The sequence below is a fragment of the Medicago sativa genome, chromosome 2, assembly GCF_051527215.1.
Source record: "Medicago sativa cultivar Bolivia chromosome 2, Bolivia_mono, whole genome shotgun sequence".
NCBI classification, from domain to species: Eukaryota; Viridiplantae; Streptophyta; class Magnoliopsida; order Fabales; family Fabaceae; genus Medicago; species Medicago sativa.
This window is the reverse complement of record NC_140750.1, coordinates 32,727,223-32,747,509: the sequence shown is the minus strand read 5'-3', so window position 1 is coordinate 32,747,509 and position 20,287 is coordinate 32,727,223. Positions and strand designations below refer to the sequence as shown.

The 20,287-nt window shown below is 35.5% G+C and overlaps 2 protein-coding genes across 2 annotated transcripts; both read right to left on the bottom strand.

The window, feature by feature from the left end:
* Window positions 1-4,298: 4,298 nt before the first annotated feature.
* On the bottom strand, window positions 4,299-4,916 carry LOC146946334 (uncharacterized). The gene has a single exon (XM_085748197.1). It carries the CDS (start codon window positions 4,914-4,916, stop codon window positions 4,299-4,301), a length of 618 nt encoding a protein of 205 aa, XP_085604323.1.
* Window positions 4,917-6,909: 1,993 nt separating this feature from the next.
* On the bottom strand, window positions 6,910-19,112 carry LOC146946333 (protein neprosin-like). Its single transcript, XM_085748890.1, has 8 exons — window positions 18,968-19,112; window positions 18,799-18,885; window positions 18,370-18,558; window positions 17,115-17,276; window positions 16,928-16,981; window positions 16,356-16,511; window positions 15,963-15,988; window positions 6,910-7,309 (listed from the first exon to the last, which is right to left on the bottom strand). The coding sequence occupies exons 1-8, from the start codon at window positions 19,082-19,084 to the stop codon at window positions 6,952-6,954; spliced, it is 1,149 nt and encodes a 382-aa protein (XP_085605016.1). The 5' UTR covers window positions 19,085-19,112; the 3' UTR covers window positions 6,910-6,951.
* Window positions 19,113-20,287: the final 1,175 nt, after the last annotated feature.

Below are 20,287 nucleotides of genomic sequence, written 5' to 3'. Positions count from 1 at the left end.
CTACAATACAACCTGACGGTTGATTATACGTGTGTGGTCATTCTTTCCTAGACGGTAGTGCTCGCTAGACCCGTCATAGGCTTATCTTACTTGTTATAGGATTCACTTCCTATACGTGTCATGGCGGTCTAGGGGGAAATCTAGGACCGCATTGCCAAGAATACGCTCTTTGTATCGAGGCCAAAACGTAACATATCATGACACGGGTCTAAACCGGACGATTAGGGAAAACCTAGGATCATCACTGGTATCATAACCTTTACTTGCTCTATTCCATGTCTTATACTTGTCTTATAGCATCTAGTGCTCTTGTTCTAGAACATAATCGTGCATGGAATCATACTTACATAATCATGAACATACTCATAAACATAACATGCATGGTCGTACATAAGTTCATTCATTAAGTTAGCGTTGAACAAACAATCATTATCTTGATTCATTTTACGGAGAGCCCCGCGTGGAGTAACCCCGAGAACAATCCCATCATGACCGATGTACGTACATCGGACTCCCTCGGCGTCGTGCGGGTCCCTTACGGCTTGAACCGTTCCCCTTGAGTCGAGAACCTCCCGTATCCCCCTGATGTGGATAACAAGAGACACGAACACCTACGTCTTGCTTACTCGGTGACATGCGGGTCCCTTACGGCTTGAATCGTTCTCACAATGAGAACCCCTTGTATCCCCCTGGCGTGGACAGCAAGAGACATGCCACCTACAATATATATTACTCATGGTTTTGTCATTCATGAAAGTTAAACTTGTTCATACTTGCATGTTTACCTCGGAACCTTAATCGATCCAATTAACGGTAAATTCTTACTAGCTCATGTACATTCTTAATCATAGTGGAGAGATTAACTAATCAAACCACTACTTAACATGCTTGCTATGTCACTTGATCGTGTGCTAAGAGTTTACACTTCGCGTCTTACCTTTCTAGGAATTCTTGCTAACTAGCTAGTTCTCGACAACTAGGTCGAGGCTCTAGTTTTCCCTTTCTTAATGTACATTTTGTTACCCGATTCATGACATGTTTCTCTTGAATGTTATGCTTTACTACATTATAAAATACTTGCTTCACCTTACAAGAGATTTACTTGAAAAACCTATGCCTTGGGGATTAGTTATGAAGGGTTTACATTTATAAAAGTTTACGTGAGTGAAAGCCGAACCGGAGCACGACAAAAAGGCGAGACGAGCGAACAGGGCAGCAGCCACCATTCACTCGCCTAGCACTCGCAGTGGCGAGCTGGTGGCGAGAAACCACCATGTTCTGCTGTTCTTGCTCGCCTTGACGAGCTCCAATGCTCGCCGTGGCGAGTTGGTGCAGTTCAGCACCTACATTTTTTATGTTTTAAGCCCAAAGTCATCATCACTAAGTGTCCCAAGGCATATGGCATCTCTAGTAATCATACGAAACCTGAAAAACAGTCTGGAAGCAAGCATTCACAAGCATAGAAAGCATAACAATGGAAATGGCAACAAGACACTAGATAAAAACCCTAGAATTTCATTCTTACATTACAAGTTAAATCACATGATTCCATAGGTGGGTAATCTATCTATGGAACTCACCTTAACATAGTCTTACTAATTCTTCAAGCTCCAAGCTCAAGCCATCAAACCCTAGTTCTTGCTTCCAACTTCAAATCTTTTCCTCTTTGATTCTTAACCATTAAGAAACCATATCATGCCCAAGTTCATGCTCCAATCATCACTTTCACTTCACCTCTTCAAAACCCTAACTCAAGCAATTTTCCCTAATCCAAAGATTCCCCAAACTTGCTAAAAATCATGATGGATCCATTCTTTGTAATCTCATACTTACTCCACTATCTTACCTTGATCTTGCTATGTTATGAAAAGTTGAAGATCAAGACCATAAGAGAAGGTTAGGGCCAATACTAAAGAGAGAAAAAAACAGAGAGTTTCAAACAAAACCAAGCTCCCACATATTCATGATATCATGAGAAATCATAAGGTATAATCTTGTCATGGGAGAAGAGGAAATTTTGGAAGGATTGGTGGAGAAGAGAGGAAAGGGTGGCGTGAAGGAAGAGAGAAGGAAGAGCAAAAATCAAAACCAAAACCTAGAGAGAGAAAGGAAAGAAGAAAGTGAGATATTTTTGGTCCAAACCCAATAAATATCCCTTCCATGTGAATTACCATTTTGCCCTTGCTTTGAACGTGTTTAAAACGACTCTGATACTTTTCCCGTAAAAAGCTGACATCTCATAAAATATTTCCATTAACTTACTTTTCCATGAATCTAATTCCTCTGGCACGATCACGAGTAATATACCGATGCTGACAGGCGGGATATTACATTTTATCTGGCTTTGTTACCAAATCACAGAAGGGAAGAGTCTCACACTTAATGGGAAAGATGTTAATATGTCTTATATGAGTTAAACTTTCAGATTGGATGCAAGAGAATATAGTGACAAACATATAAGTCAGATGATCCATAAATCCAATGCCTTTAGGATTTGAATGAAGATGTGATGTTAATCTCGCTTGAGTAGTTGCTCTTAGTCTAATGTGATTATGCAACTCAGTTCCCGCGAAAGTTGTTACATTATGATGGACTGTTTTCTTCGTTATTGGATTTCATTTGCTTAATCCTTTGTTTCTCATGTAAGAAAGGGAAAAAAAAACCATTTGCATGAAACCACCATCAACCTACCTTTTTTAGCATGTCGTGCATCCGTCTAACATTATATTGTTATGTCTCTATATCAGGGTCGCAAAGAGTCTCACAGTTAAGGGAGAGATGTTAATGTATCAAATGTGAGTTAAAGTTCCACATTGGATGCAAAAGCAGATGTTAAACAACATATAAGTGAGATGACCAATATACCTGATGACTTAGGGTGTGTTTGTTTCAAGGTTTGTAATATGACTTCCGGGAATGTGACATTGGAAATGCAACATTCCCATGTTTGTTTCAAGTTTTGAAAATTTGTTCCCAGGAATGTTATATTTTGAGGAATGTTATTTGTACATAATTTCTTCTATTGTTATTCTCATGCTTAAAGGATGAGAATCTAACATTCCCATGAGAATAGAACTCAACTTGCCATAACATTCCCATGAGAATCTAAAACATTTCCAGGAAATTTAAATTTTTAACAAACACATGAGTTTTTTTTAACAAACACATGAGTTGGAATGCTATTCTTAGAAATATCATTTCAAGGAATGTAATTTCTTACCTTGAAACAAACACACTTAGATTTTGGTTCATTATGTGGTGTCATTTTTTTAACTCCTTAAAAAAAACATAAAATTAGCAACAACTTTCGGACAATATGTTTGACCGAGCAATCCCAATTAGCATGAATGATTAAACCAACACATTCTTTTAGTAAAAAAAAAAATCAAGATTAGAGATGGTTTAAGTATAAGGGATATTACATTTTTCATGATTAATTTGAAATAAAAATCCATTTTCAAGTTCACAGCAATTTTCCAACTTAAGGGTTTAATCTAGCAGTAGAAGGACAAACTTTGAATTTCGAGATTCAGAGTTTCAAGCTCTGTTAGTATCTTTCGAGATAGGTAAATATATTTTTGAGTGCTCTTTTATCTCTAAGATTATCCACAATGGTGAGTACTTCATCTATTTAGCACCATACTAAATAAGCACCCAATTATGGAGCAAATAAATATGATGCTTGTAGAGAAGGGTGGCACTGAGCCCCTGAAAATTACACAACAAGATGTGTTATCGCCTAAAAAACCATGCAATTAACAAAATCCTCTCTTTTTCCTTTGTTCTAGTGGAGGCATTTTCAGGCCTTTAGGCACAACCATTATTCCTTCAGAAACTAAAAGATCGAAGATTTCATCGCATTTGGTAACATCGAATGTATATGTTTTAGATGCATATTTATCACTTTCATGTTCCTCATAATTTTTGCCTTCAGATGGATTTAATACTTCGCATGTATAGGGAGGTCCTGATTTTAATTCAACGACGTTAATTTCGCTTTCTTCAACAGTACTCCATTCAAAGTCGAAGTCTTGGTCGTTGTCGTTAGTGTCGACATATGAAACCTTTTCTTTTTTACCGAACGTACTAGTCCTTGCTTTTTCAGCTTTAAGTCTTTCGACTCGTCAGAGTTTATCAGCTAATTGTGCCATATCTCTTAGATATTGTCTATCTAGTTTCTTTCGAATGAAATAGTCTAGGCCACCAACAGCCATCTCGACCAATTCTTGTTCAGGCACTTGGGTAAAGCATCTAGCCTTGAGGAGTCTGAACCTATTCAAATAATCATCTACAGGCTCTCACATTTTGCGTCGAACACTGGCCAATTCTTTAAGACTAATCTTAGATTGGCCCATGTAAAATTGTTCATGGAAAGCCTTTTCTAATTGACTCCAAGTGAAAGTGGAACATGGAGGTAATGTTGTAAACCGAGTGAATGCATTTTTTGTTAAAGAACTTGGAAAATACTTCAGTCTCAGATTCTCATTATTTGTTATATCACTTGCCTCTGTTAAATAACGAGTGATATGTTCTACAATGGATTCGTTAGTTTCTCCACCAAATTTGGTGGATTTAGGGACTTTCCATCCCCTATGTAACTCTTCCATTAAGACATATTCAGACAATGCCGACACATACTCAGGCCTCTGTAAAACCATATTAAAACCATTTTGGGTCAAAAGTGTTTCAACTATGTTAGCTATATTATTTTGTCTTTCCAAGTTATTGTGTTGGGCTCGCCTAAATATATGATCAACGTCTTGGTTCCTTTGAACGAAAATTGGGACTCTTTCTTGTACCCTTGGTACTTGTGGTTCGACCACATGTTGTTGTAATGGGTTTGCTGGAATCCCATTATTAGGTTTATCTATGTATTCTACGATAGGCCTAGGATTTTGGTTTTGAGGCATTGGCATTGTTCCGATGATTTTTGGATATCAAGCTATTAGATTAGTCTTGAATCTCAATTTTGACTCACCACCGATCTTTTTTTGAAGAAGCTAAAATGGATTAAATTAATGAAAACCTGGAGATTTCAGCACAAGGAGTGCCAAAGCCCCAGCTGAAAGAGTCACCAATCTTTTATTTTATTCGAAGGAAACGGGGAAAAGAAAGAATACCCCAATTAGAGATTAAAGGTTCAGGGGTTGGTTACGTTAAGGGAAGGTGTTGGCACCCTAAACGTCTATGGTATTCCATAGGAACCTCTTGTTTTTAATTATCTTGTGCTAAGTTATTGCTTGTTTGTAAATAAATGCCTAAAGAAATCTAAGTGTAAGAGAAATAGAGAAATGAGCATATTTTTGTTATTTTTTTATTTATTTGGAAAGACATAGTCTTTTGCCTACATACCCATGAGGGATCAAAATCATGTAGTTCGGGTTAAAAAAACCGAGTAATTGGTTAAGTTGATTTTAAAGTTTGAAAAAAAAGTTTTAAGAGGATAAGAGGCCAAGAAGGCATATAAGAATAAAATATGAGATTGATTGATTTTAATTTGAAAAGAAACCAAGTCTAAGTATGGTTAAGACATATTAAAATTTAATTGAGGAAAAAAAAAAAAAAGAAGAATCACTTGGGTTAAAGTCCAAGGTTTGTTAAGAAAATATTTTAAAGTTTTCGCATATTTGAATGTTTTTGGAAATTTGATTATTTCTAACTAAAAGTGAGCTAAATAAAATATACAAGTCTAGGCATAGCGTAATAAAATAAAGCGCGGATGAAATTACAAAGTAAAATTACTACTTGTTTGATTTTAAGGTCCTTAACTGTCCTTGATTAATCCCTAATTTGTCCCTTATTGATTTTGGTCTTGGTTTAGGTCTTGACATGAAGCGGAATAAATAAATGTGTGGGTGTCGGTGCATATTCTCATTTATATGTATTTACATAATTCCTAGATACATTCTAAGGTCTCAAAAGTATAAATGACAAGAAAATAAAATGCATAAATATATTTACATTATTCCTAAGTACATTCTAATGCATCTTTGTTCTTGATATTGTTAAGGGGTATACTGGCATGCAAGACTTTAAGGTTGCTAGACTCTTTGGCATACCTATGAAGGCTAGAAAGATCTCTCCATCCGGGATGTCTCTTGGATATTTCCTCCAGCTAGTTACACTAAATTTAATTGTGATGGCTCATCATTTGGCAATCCTCTTTGTGGTTCCAATGGTGTTGTCTTTAGAGCTTCTCCATCTTTCTTTATAGGAGCTTTGGCTCAGAATATTGACATTGAATCTTCTTTAGAAGCTGAATTTGGAGCTTGTTTGCCATTGAAACTTAGTGTTGTGAAAGCTTTCAGCAAGCAAGAAGGTGTTCCTTGGAGGATGAATACAAGATGGCACAATTGTATGCACTTTTGTAGGAAAATTAGATGTATTTTCACTCATGTACTTAGAGAGGGGAACATGGTGGTTGATACTTTGGCCAGGAATGGTCAAGCTCTTGTCCCTTGCTCCTCTCAATGGTGGGAGCACCCTCCATCTTTTATTTCAACCTTTCTTGTTAGGGATTCTTTAGGGTTACCTTTTACTAGGGTTTCTATGGACTAATTGTTGGAAGAGTTTCAGTCAACTTCTGGTTTCTTTTAATCCATTTCTAGCTTTATCAACAAAAAAAAGTGTAGTACTTAGTTTGCAATTTCATAATCTTCGTGGAGATGAACTTAAAAATTTTATTACTTGACGAAGATTTAATACAGTTGCTAAATTTAACAATCAATAATCGATTAAAAAAACTAACTTAAATCAATCAGTTTTCAAGAAAAGAAAATTTGTCAAATTTTATGATTTTGTATACCTTTGTGAAATGTGGTTTTGTTAGTTATAAGCATAAAGTTTTACTTTTCAACAAATTTTATGTTAATTATGTTGTTTTGGGCCAAGGGTATAACAATATATATCAAGGACGAATCATAGTTTTATTAAATATAGTTGTCAATACAATCATATACCACAATTTCGTCCACCTGGCCCACCATCAAGAAAAGCTTGCCTATAAAGACGTCCTTCAAAACCATTGTATATCAAGTCATAACAATCCGAATTAGTATCTCTATATGGCTTCATGTTTTCAGGTTTTACTTCAACTTCATTATATTGTGAATCAATAATCTTAAGTGTTCCCATAAAACCCGAGTTTTCAAAACTTTCTTTAGGCAATCTTCCACTACCCATTGGGGGACTGTCCGTATTAGGTGGAGCATAAGTTTGACCTCCAAATCGAATCTTTGATGCTCCCATACTTAAGTGATTGAATAACTCTTTCGGCCAATATCCAACTTGTATTGATTCATGTAACACCCATACTAGACGTATCTAGAAAGTCTAGCATGTGTATTAGTTTAGTACTGGATACATTAAAAATTTACAACAATACAGCTACGAATGAATATAAATAAAATCAAATGTGTTCGTACATAATAATACAACTCAACTTTTCTAAAGTATAATGAATGCATCCTTGCATATCCACATCGTTCTGCAGCGGTACGAACAAACACTTGTCGCATCATCCATTCGGCTACTAACTTGCTAATCCAACCTGTTTATCTGAAACAAAAAGGATTGGGATGAGACATAATGTCTCAGTGAGTTCCCTTAAATCCTAGGCTATAGGCAACCTCAGGGGAAACCTACGGTCACCACGTGTCTAAAATACAACCTGACGGTTGATTATACGTGTGTGGGGACTTGCATACTTAGACGGTCGTGCATACTAGGGCCGTCAGAGTCTTATCTCACTTGTTATAGGCTTCACTACCTATACGTGTCATGGCGGTCGAGGGGAATCTAAATCCGCAATGCCAAGAATACGCTCTACGTATCGAGGCCTAAACATACTATATTCATGACACAATTCTAAACTGGACGATTAGGGGAAACCTAAGATCGTCATCGGCATATCTTTCTCTATTTGCTCTAATGCATAATACGATGTTTCTAACAACGTATCCTTTCTTGCTATCATACTAGTTTTGACGATCTACGTCTATGTTCTACTATTCTTGACGATGTACGTCAAGGCTCTACTAATTCTTGATGATCTACGACAAGGCTCTATGACATAACATAAATATGTCTAATAAATATGCACAGTCAGATTCATTCATGAAGTTAGCGTTTAACAATCAAACATTATCTGAGTTCATTTTACGGAAAGCCCCGAGTGGAGTAACCCCGAGCGCAATCCCTATCTATCCGATGGAAACCTATCTAAGGTATAACCAACGGCACTCCTGCAGTGACGTGCGGGATCCTTACGGCTAACCCCGTTTCACCTAATGGAAACCCCTTGAACCAACCTAGTGTGGACACAAGAGACACGACCACTACATCTTGCTTACTAAGTGACATGCGGGTTCCTTACGGCTAACCCCGTTTCACCTACTGGAAACCCCTTGAGCCAACCTAGTGTGGACACAAGAGACATGGCACCTTTAACTTTAAAGTCTTGGTCTATATATATATATATATATATATATATATATATATATATGCATGAGTATTAAATCTATACTAGCTATCTCTTTTACCTCGGATTCCTATACGATCCAACTAGAGGTAAACTTATATGCTTGCTTAACTTGCTATGTGAAGAGATCTCTGATCAATTCACGTCTTGCCATAGTTGTTTGGCACTCTAGGTTCTATACGAAGAGAATACTCTATATCACTTCGTATCTAATCAAGCATACTACTCATGCCTAGCATTCTATTCTTTACTAACTATTCTAGTTCTTGACAAGCTATGTCAAGGCTCTACTTTCATCCCATGCCTAGTTCTTTGCTACCCGAGTAATTCGGCTAATCTCTCTTGAATCACTCTTGCCATTCATGTTAAGATTGCCATGATTTTCATTTCAAGAATCGTTTGATGTTATGTGCATTGCCTTGATGTTGTTTTGGGGTTATAAAGTTGTAAAACGTTGAAAGAAAAGCTTCAGAATGCACCACGGACCCTGAACTGGGCCAACAGGCCAAAGCAAGTTGGCCAAGTCCAGAAAGCTGCGCTAATAGCTCAGCTGGGGCGTGGCTCATCCTGTGAATTTCGCTATTAGCGTAGATTTCGCTAATAGCGTAGCTCTTCGGGTCTGTGGTACCAAATTTCCAATTTTCAACCCAAAACTCATCCTAATGGTTCCTGCAATGCACCAAAACATCCAGCAACATATATATACATTATAAAACATCTTTCATGGCAATATTAACATGTACAAGACTAGATCAAGGCTAGGGTACTAAAATTCATTTTTCTCTAAACTTAACTAAAATCATGATTTACTTGCAATTATACACATAATCCCAATGGTGGGTTCTATCTATGAACTCACCTAACATATTCCTTGTGATTCCTCAAGTTCCAAGCTTTCCTAAGTTCAAACCCTAAGCCAAGAATCCTTGCTCAATCCTTTCTCTTTGTTGTTTCTTGTCCTTGAAGCATCTATGATTCTTGTTTGGTTACTAATTGCATGATTTGGAAAGCCTTGGATGGATTGGAGAGGGAAGGAGGGGCGCATATCTAGAGAGAAGGAGGAGAGAATTCTTTACCCAAAAACCTAGAGAGAGAAAGTCATGAAGATAATGAAGATTTTGGCCCAAAACCACTTATATACTCCCTTGTGCGAGTTTACTTAAATGCCCTTCGTCTCAGTCGTGTTTACCTGACCCTGATACATAACTCATGCTTAACTGATATTACTTATAAATATCTTCCGTCGTACTTAACTTTCTTCATCATAATTACTTTCCATGAATCTTAGTCCTCTGATACATTTAACAGATGAAATTTCCATTAGCTGACAAGCAGGATATTACACTCTACCCCCTTAAAAAAATTTCGTCCTCGAAATTTAGAAATCATCTACAATCATCGCAACTATAATCTGCCTCCTTTGGTTTTTGTTATACAATATCTAATCAAACTCACTCCGAAGAGTTTCGAAGCATACTTTCCTTATCAATACATGTAATTCTTCCTCTTTCTTATTCTGGATATGATTGAATATGGTCTCTTCAATCTTACTATCTTTATCAAAATCACAGAACTGTCTGAGAACATAGTGATTAAAACTAAGTTTTGTTATATGAGGATTGCTTGTCTCGGATCTATTCCTTCTCTGCTTAGCATGAACTCTGCATCTAAGTAACTTTTCTCTATCTGAATCACTCAGGATTTGCCTTTAAACTGGAGTTCTACTGATATCCAGGTTTGCCCTGCAGTGCTTACTTGTATCTATCACATCTTATCATGCATACATCTTATCACGCATACATAATCTTTCTTGCCGCACCTTGCGACTTTTGCCTCTTACTTTGTTACTCATCTTGGTGATTCAACAAATCTATTATCTCTTTTCGGAGTCTTAAGAAACCTTTCTATATCTCACAGTCTCCTTGGACCCGAATCTAGGGGTAACTTGTCCGACTTGGTATGAAGAAGCGAAACCATATACACCGATTCACCTGAAAATCTATTAACCAATCTTGAGGTTTGCACGCTCTTAAAACTTTCTACCAAGTCCATTTACACTTGCATTGGACATTCTAAGCACAAATCTGTGCATCCCGTAGGACATTAGTATCACATGAACATCGTCGTTTCCTCATAAAACCTTATCTGCTATAGTTTGCACACATTCTAATACGGTTTCTTGTTAGTTAATAACGATACTCATTCTAGCATTTTGTTTCTAAAATTTCTAAACTCTGGTACATAGGTTCTTGGAACGAATAGATGCATGACTAGAAAAATATCATTTTAAAACTGAGTCTATACTAGTACTGCAGAACCACAGGACGAGTCTCTATATCTGAAAAAGGTTTTACGACTCTCCTTCACACTTGCCTCTAGCGAGTTGGTCCTGAAGTCTGTACGTCTTAAGTGAGCTTACTCGCTTTCGACGTATCTCATCAGTTTTAACAATGCAAAATTTCATGTTTTTAAAATAAACATCGTTCCCAAGTTCCTCAATACCAATCTTACTCTAAAAATTATAAAATCATGGCTTGACACCATTCTAGAAAGTACCGTTATCACCTAACAAGTATGGTATAAAATGATATGTGCTTCTTCGTGCATATCTCATGAATCGTATTCTTTTATCACATCACAAATTCTTTCTGACTGACCAACAACTCTTCTGCGCATTCAACATCACCAAATAGGCAACCCGATTAATTCATCTGTGTAACTCTAGTCTTTCTCATCTTACTTGAGTGAAGATACTTTCTTTAAACTTTTACCTTAATCAATACTGGCTGCATAAGCATCTATACTTACTTAACATAACGAGAACTCCCTGCTCGTTTCATAATACTTCTCACTAAAGCTGTATTTCTATCCTGAACTTCCTTCACGAAGATTCTTACTATCAATTTCCATGTTCCATGGCTACTGTTAACAACTTTACTGATTAACTTTCCGTTGCGCTACTCTGATTCTCATCGGTTGGCTTCAACCATTACTTTGATCCATCGAGACAAATGAACTTTATTCTTCTTCTATCATTACACTAATATCTGCTTGAACTGTGCTCGATACTTCTATGTTACGTGCTACTCTGCAACCTCGCTCTACTCTTTGCTGGTAAGATTGAATCTCAAGGAAACTTACCTCTGGACATATCAATGTCATACTTACTCTTATTCCCGAGCAACTTAACTCAAGGAGCATATCTTTGCTATTACATACCTACTATTCCATGAATCGTTCTTACAACTTCCCATGGTAAACTCATCTTGCACTCGAACCTTAAGCATCTAACATTGTATCTTCGTATCTCGCATACTATGTTTTGCTTAATTCTTCCTATGCTTGCTCGTTAATTTTTCTCTCTAAGAAAATTTCGTAAATTAGCACACAGGTCATTGGCGTTGATGATTTTCAACTATATAAAAACATATACTGAATCTTGGTCCCAGTCGTTACTCTAAATTCACAGAACGAGTTGACAACACGTACGTGCCATCAAGTCTTAGTTCTAGTAAGTTTAGCCCAAACTACGCGAGTCGTAACAGACCGGTACCTACAAAAATTCGTTTTGAATTTCAAAAAATGTCAACTTCAATCACCCATATGCGTATGTCTTTCTAAAATCATGTAAACTTTACAACTTAGCATCCTAACGAGCCTTCGCAAGTTCATCAAGCAAAACATAGATTCGAGGGGTACTCTTAACTCTGCGAAATCCAAAATCCTCGTGATTTCATATGACTTTGCACCATTTAACTTCTTACTTCATGCCTTCACATCTGTGACTTCCATCCTAGATACTGGTGCCTCTAAACTCTTGGTCTAAACTCATTCTTATCTCTTGACACATCAACTCCCAAAGTTACCTTAAACCGGATTGATTTTCGTTGATGGTTGCCCATGCCTTTTTCCTTTTTGAAAAACTTTAGGATATGATATGCATTTGTCACTTGTTGTTATAAAGGTTTTTGTCGCATAAAAGTTTGTGAAAACAACTCCCCGAGTCACTGCAAATCCTGGAGACAAACTGACAGCTTTCGGAAACCAAAAACTTTGCCCCAGATTCGATATCGGCGAGTTTCTTCAGCTTAATTTTCAAAAAAAAAAAAACATTCTTTGCACAAAAATTCTTATTTCTCAAGTAACCTAATGCACATCATTCTTTCCTAGCATCATAAAATATTCTATAACATATGCATGGCACACACATCAAGCTATTTCGATACAATTCTCGGCACGTCGGAAATTAATGCTCAGTCCTGATAACATAAAACTTTCACTGAATCCTTTTCTACTACGAGTAGCTTACTTCTCTGCGTTGCCGCTTAACGTAGCTTCCCGAACACTAGAACCTTGTTCACTTTGAACATTCAAGTCCATAACTTCAATAACATAACACTAATCCTGAGAGTCCACTAATTCTGTCAACATACGTCGACTGCTCTCTATCTTGTAGCCTTGCGCTTAATTTCCGGAATACAATTCCGCTCTAACTACGACCCCTTACTGAAGCTTCCGGTCCTGCTAAGGTATTTCTGTACTCTTCACTTACGGGTATACAAGATGTCACTAACAACTTACCCAACACTATCGGAACAACCCTTCTCAACATTGCCTTACATTCCCGGAGGATTCATACTTCTACTTGCTTAGTTCACCGGCCACCTACTGGCACGATCAACTTCTTACTAATACTCATTCCGAGTTCTTACTTCTGAGTTCACACTTTCCGGTGCATCTTCATCACATACTTCGCTCCTCCAAGGTCCTATTCAGCTCTCAAGCATCCATTCTAATCATCGAATGCTAAATTGAGTTGATCAGACTCAACTAACAACAACAACTAGAACATTTACCCGGAACCCAATGGTCCCACTACCTTTGTTGTAACTTAATGACCCAAGGCACGATCTGAATCGACCTGCTCTGATACCAAATGTAACACCCATACTAGACGTATCTAGAAAGTCTAGCATGTGTATTAGTTTAGTACTGGATACATTAAAAATTTACAACAATACAGCTACGAATGAATATAAATACAATCAAATGTGTTTGTACATAATAATACAACTCAACTTTTCTAAAGTATAATGAATGCATCCTTGCATATCCACATCGTCCTGCAGTGGTACGAACAAACACTTGTCGCATCATCCATTCGGCTACTAACTTGCTAATCCAACCTGTTTATCTGAAACAAAAAGGATTGGGATGAGACATAATGTCTCAGTGAGTTCCCTTAAATCCTAGGCTATAGGCAACCTCAGGGGAAACCTACGGTCACCACGTGTCTAAAATACAACCTGACGGTTGATTATACGTGTGTGGGGACTTGCATACTTAGACGGTCGTGCATACTAGGGCCGTCAGAGTCTTATCTCACTTGTTATAGGCTTCACTACCTATACGTGTCATGGCGGCCGAGGGGAATCTAAAACCGCAATGCCAAGAATACGCTCTACGTATCGAGGCCTAAACATACTATATTTATGACACAATTCTAAACCGGACGATTAGGGGAAACCTAAGATCGTCATCGGCATATCTTTCTCTATTTGCTCTAATGCATAATACGATGTTTCTAACAACGTATCCTTTCTTGCTATCATACTAGTTTTGACGATCTACGTCTATGTTCTACTATTCTTGACGATGTACGTCAAGGCTCTACTAATTCTTGACGATCTACGACAAGGCTCTATGACATAACATAAATATGTCTAATAAATATGCACAGTCAGATTCATTCATGAAGTTAGCGTTTAACAATCAAACATTATCTGAGTTCATTTTACGGAAAGCCCCGAGTGGAGTAACCCCGAGCGCAATCCCTATCTATCCGATGGAAACCTATCTAAGGTATAACCAACGGCACTCCTGCAGTGACGTGCGGGATCCTTACGGCTAACCCCGTTTCACCTAATGGAAACCCCTTGAACCAACCTAGTGTGGACATAAGAGACACGACCACTACATCTTGCTTACTAAGTGACATGCGGGTTCCTTACGGCTAACCCCGTTTCACCTACTGGAAACCCCTTGAGCCAACCTAGTGTGGACACAAGAGACATGGCACCTTTAACTTTAAAGTCTTGGTCTATATATATATATATATATATATATATATATATATATATATATATGCATGAGTATTAAATCTATACTAGCTATCTCTTTTACCTCGGATTCCTATACGATCCAACTAGAGGTAAACTTATATGCTTGCTTAACTTGCTATGTGAGGAGATGTCTGATCAATTCACGTCTTGCCATAGTTGTTTGGCACTCTAGGTTCTATACGAAGAGAATACTCTATATCACTTCGTATCTAATCAAGCATACTACTCATGCCTAGCATTCTATTCTTTACTAACTATTCTAGTTCTTGACAAGCTATGTCAAGGCTATACTTTCATCCCATGCCTAGTTCTTTGCTACCCGAGTAATTCGGCTAATCTCTCTTGAATCACTCTTGCCATTCATGTTAAGATTGCCATGATTTTCATTTCAAGAATCGTTTGATGTTATGTTCATTGCCTTGATGTTGTTTTGGGGTTATAAAGTTGTAAAACGTTGAAAGAAAAGCTTCAGAATGCACCACGGACCCTGAACTGGGCCAACAGGCCAAAGCAAGTTGGCCAAGTCCAGAAAGCTGCGCTAATAGCTCAGCTGGGGCGTGGCTCATCCTGTGAATTTTGCTATTAGCGTAGATTTCGCTAATAGCGTAGCTCTTCGGGTCTGTGGTACCAAATTTCCAATTTTCAACCCAAAACTCATCCTAATGGTTCCTGCAATGCACCAAAACATCCAGCAACATATATATACATTATAAAACATCTTTCATGGCAATATTAACATGTACAAGACTAGATCAAGGCTAGGGTACTAAAATTCATTTTTCTCTAAACTTAACTAAAATCATGATTTACTTGCAATTAAACACATAATCCCAATGGTGGGTTCTATCTAAGAACTCACCTAACATATTCCTTGTGATTCCTCAAGTTCCAAGCTTTCCTAAGTTCAAACCCTAAGCCAAGAATCCTTGCTCAATCCTTTCTCTTTGTTGTTTCTTGTCCTTGAAGCTTCTATGATTCTTGTTTGGTTACTAATTGCATGATTTGGAAAGCCTTGGATGGATTGGAGAGGGAAGGAGGGGCGCATATCTAGAGAGAAGGAGGAGAGAATTCTTTACCCAAAAACCTAGAGAGAGAAAGTCATGAAGATAATGAAGATTTTGGCCCAAAACCACTTATATACTCCCTTGTGCGAGTTTACTTAAATGCCCTTCGTCTCAGTCGTGTTTACCTGACCCTGATACATAACTCATGCTTAACTGATATTACTTATAAATATCTTCCGTCGTACTTAACTTTCTTCATCATAATCACTTTCCATGAATCTTAGTCCTCTGATACATTTAACAGATGAAATTTCCATTAGCTGACAAGCAGGATATTACAATTCATGATCCAAATGTAACCACCAATGACCTGTAGATCGATCCTACATATATTTAAAAAGGTAAGAGTAATACTAGGAGAAGATATTAATCAATCATATTAAGACTAATTAAAAAAACAAAAACATCCACTCATAATGATTTCTTCATAAAGAGTTATAAATGATTAAGATCCTATATTTAATTATCATTCTTTTCAATTACTTAAATTATCCTTTTTTTAAAAAAAATATTAAAGTAATTACTTAATACAAGTTTTAAATATAATATTGTCAAACAAAAATAATTTTATAAACACTTTAAATTTGATGTAATAGTTTGCAAAAATATATATAATAATGTATAATATTTTTTTAAAAAAAAAATAATGTATAATATATTTGTATGTATTTACAATAATTACAAATTTACCTGTTTGATTTTGAGGAAAAAAGCAAACTTTTCAGTTGATCCAATTGAATTAGTGGGTGACATGACAGTTCCAAAAGAGTAATCTTTGTTACTATTGACTTGCACAAAACCCGGACAATTATCATTGTAACATCCAGTTTGTTTAAAACCATCTGCCTGCATGTTTATATCAAATTGAGCTTGAGCACAATAACAATATGTATTTATTTTTTGTTTCCAGCACATTAGACCATCCATAGTGATGTTTAAGTTGGTCCTATATATACACATCATCAATTTTAGCATTTACTAATATTAATACTGAACGAGTGTCCAATCTCTCCAACCTAACACCTTAGAAAAATGACAAAACTAGTTCCACCAATAACTTTAAATCATGAACTTTCAACAAAAATTATTTATTTTAATACAATTTATTTAGGGGGCATAAAGAAAGGAAGATAGAGGGGGTGCTCCCGTAACCACTCTTATGTACAAGCACCGTATTTATTTGGTCTATAATAGGGGTTCCTATTTAATATGGCTGTAGATGATCTTATATACTATTAAATGCGTTAAATTTATATTCTTACCGTCCATCGACTAGTTAGTCGTAGTTGGTTGTCTTGATATAAGGATCGAAAAACCTTTTACATAAAAAAGAGGATGGGAGTAGTATATTATAATAGAATGACTATGTTTTTTCTATCATTATCTCTCTAAATGAATGCAGTGTCATGAGAGGAAAATATCGAGAAAATGTAATAAAAATTAACTAACCCCAACTCCAACTTTTATGCTATTTAGTTGTGTTCCCGATCCACTTTCAATCCAAATGTAAGACATGCTGTATTGCTTTGCTTGAACTGATAGATCATACCCAGCTATGCCCACGTATGCTCCATGAAATATTGTATTCTGGGTTGTATCAAGGGCAACAGTCTAGAGAAGACAAAAACATACAATATTTCATATTTTATACAATTTTAAAATGTTAAAGTGATTTGTCACTCACGCTATGTCTTAAATCTAAAATTTAATATTTTTCTACCTATCTTGCACATACACCTAGCAACCTTTCTCTCTTGTAACCCTAGTTCTTTCTTCCTCGTCCATAAAAAAGTAGGGATGGGAAAACGGATTAGGCCCTATATATTGACCCGTTTGATCTAACATTTAGGCATTATAATTTTGCACCTCACATAATAGTTAACTTTCCTTACTAAATCCCCACTAAAATAATATGGTGGTGATAGGGCGGTTTGGCTCATTCAGTTTAAATAATAGTAAAAATATCTTCTTTTCACTCATTTTTTTTTTTATAAATTACGAGCCATTTTCTAATTTTCTCATATGTTTGAAATACAAAGTGGAGAGAGAAAATTCATTTAATTTAATCTAGGGAACCCATTACATTTTTATTTCAACTGTTTTTTTAGAGCTATTTAGATGTCTTGTTGACTTGTTCTAGATTTTTTATGATAAACTATGGATGTTTGAATGATCATTTATTTATTTATTTTTTTGTTGGTCTGGTGATTATATACTTTAGCTTCATTAAATTGTATTTATTTTTATTATTGTTTTTACACTTTTCACATAGTTTTTTGTGAATTTTTTAATTAATATTTTTTAACAAAGATTTTACGGAAAAACACACTAACCCTCTGGCTCACCATAAAAAGGGGCGGGGATGAGGTTTTAAACCATATACCGCTAGTTGTTTTGCCCCATTTTAGACGGTTTAGTAGCAAGGTGGATTGGCTTGATTTGTTATTCCTACCGATATGTGTTGGTTTTGTGCCATTTTTGGATCCATAATCACCCATTTTGTGTCACTTTTTCTCTTCTTTTATTTCAATAAGTGGTTTTTAAATATATCTTTCTTTTTGTGATTCCGTCGTCTGAATGCGACCTTGTTTTGTGTTCTGTCTTGGTGCGGCATCATTTTAGTTGGTCCTTTTTTCCTAATATTGATAAATACATAATGTTTAATATTCCATGTAAAATGTATTGATTCAAAATATCCACTTACATGATAGCCAGGGTTACTTTTAGAATGCCTTTGAAAATCTTCAATTTGTAATTTTGAAGATGAATTAGTAATAATTTGATGTCTTCTTCTCTTGTTGTAGATAGGCACTTTTCCCAATGGACAATCATCCGCTGTTTTACCATAAGATGGTCTACTTCGCACAATGTTCTTTGCAAAAGTTGGGAGAAGCTACATATGTTGCAATGAAGCGGGAATAAAATAAAAATTAATTAAAATGAATTATAGTTGAAGTTGAAATTCTTTACAAACAAATAAGGTAATTTTGAATGAAAATTTAAGGTTACAAATCTTAAATTAAATGTTAGTTACCATTATATATCATTCTCTTCATTTTCGTGAAATAACAACTAATTTTCACAATTCAATAAAGTAAGATAATTAATATTATAAATTGTTTAACTATTATACCTGAATTTTGTGCTTTTTCAGTAAAGGGTGTTGTAGAGCAGGTTGCCTGTAGATATCAACACAATCAAATTTATCGGCCACAAAATCCTGAATTCATTAACCAAAATTACAATCAACTACATCATGTATAAATCAAACTAAAAACGGACGATGAGTAATAAAAAAATACCTCGATGCTATATGATAGAGTAAAATTATTTGTTTCATCTAGTAAAATTTTGCTTCTTGCCTCAACTTTGCAACATGTTATGCACAAACTGAGAACGAGAAAGATAATTAAATCCATGAAATTTTAAATGTTACTTTCAAGTACATGTAATACTTTTTTCAAGGAAATTCAATACTTGAACATGTATATATACTACAAAGTAAAAGATGTTACTTTCAAGGATATGACCCACTTCTTAACTTTTGTTGTACACGTGGTTATAGCATTTAAGACAATTAATACATTGACAGAGGTTGAGTGTTATATAATTCATAAAATTTAAAGGAGACAAAAGTCTACGTTCAGTTTTGTAAAATAACTCGGGAAGGAAAAAATATTACTCCTTTCGTTTCAAAATGAATGCCGCTTTTATAAAAAAATATTGTTTCGAAATGACTGTCACTTAGTTTTCAATGTACTACTAATTATTTCTTACTAATTGTACTCTCCAATTAATATTATGGACACTATTTCCAAAACATTGTTTTAACTTAATTTAGTAAAATAGTTATTTCATTTCTTCTAATGATGCATTGACGTTCATTTTGAAACAGATGGAGTATTATAAACAAGGACAATTAAATTCATTTTTGAATTATAAATTAAACATACAAAAAAACAATCTAATGCATTTAAGACAATTAAATTCATTGATAGATGTTGACTATTGTTTCAGAGTCATGATAATTAATAAGAGAGAAAAAGTCTAGGTTTTGAATGACAAATGAAAAAGACAAAAAATATTTTAATACATTTAAAACAATTAAATCCATTGATAAAGGTCGACTGTTATAGAATCCTGAGTATTGATTTCGACACATTTAACCCCAAAAGTGTTTAAAAATACAGTATAATGCAAAACCAGTGTGTTAACCCGTGTCAAGCATGGACACCATCATAATGTTTGTTAATCTCTAAAAATACTTTATTTTATTTTACTTTTATAGTCATCAACAACAAAAATTGTCATGTGTTTTTTCATATTTGTCCATATTTTTTCATGAAGCAATGAAAAATATGCCTTCCATTTTTTTTTTGTTTATTAGTTATGATTATATGTCTAGTGTTTTTATGTATCAGTGAAAAATATATTTCCATTACTTTTTATATTTATCAACGAATTTTTTTTCCTAATTTTTTATATATAAATACAAATATTTGTCCCTATTTTTTATTTATAAATATAAATAGTGAATTCCCGTAAGGGAAAACACAAGAACATGGTCGCTGTTCTGTGCAATTCCCGCCACGGTGACAGATGGCGTGCCCTGCAGGATTGCC

Coding starts and splice junctions, on each gene's coding strand:
- LOC146946333 (XM_085748890.1), bottom strand. CDS start 19,084: ATGGATTTAATTATCTTTCTCGTTCTCAGTTTGTGCATAACATGTTGC. Junction 16,982..17,114: donor GCATAAAAGTTGGAGTTGGG/GTTAGTTAATTT, acceptor TTTATGTAAAAG/GTTTTTCGATCCTTATATCA. Junction 15,989..16,355: donor TTTTCCTCAAAATCAAACAG/GTAAATTTGTAA, acceptor AAATATATGTAG/GATCGATCTACAGGTCATTG.
- LOC146946334 (XM_085748197.1), bottom strand. CDS start 4,916: ATGCCAATGCCTCAAAACCAAAATCCTAGGCCTATCGTAGAATACATA.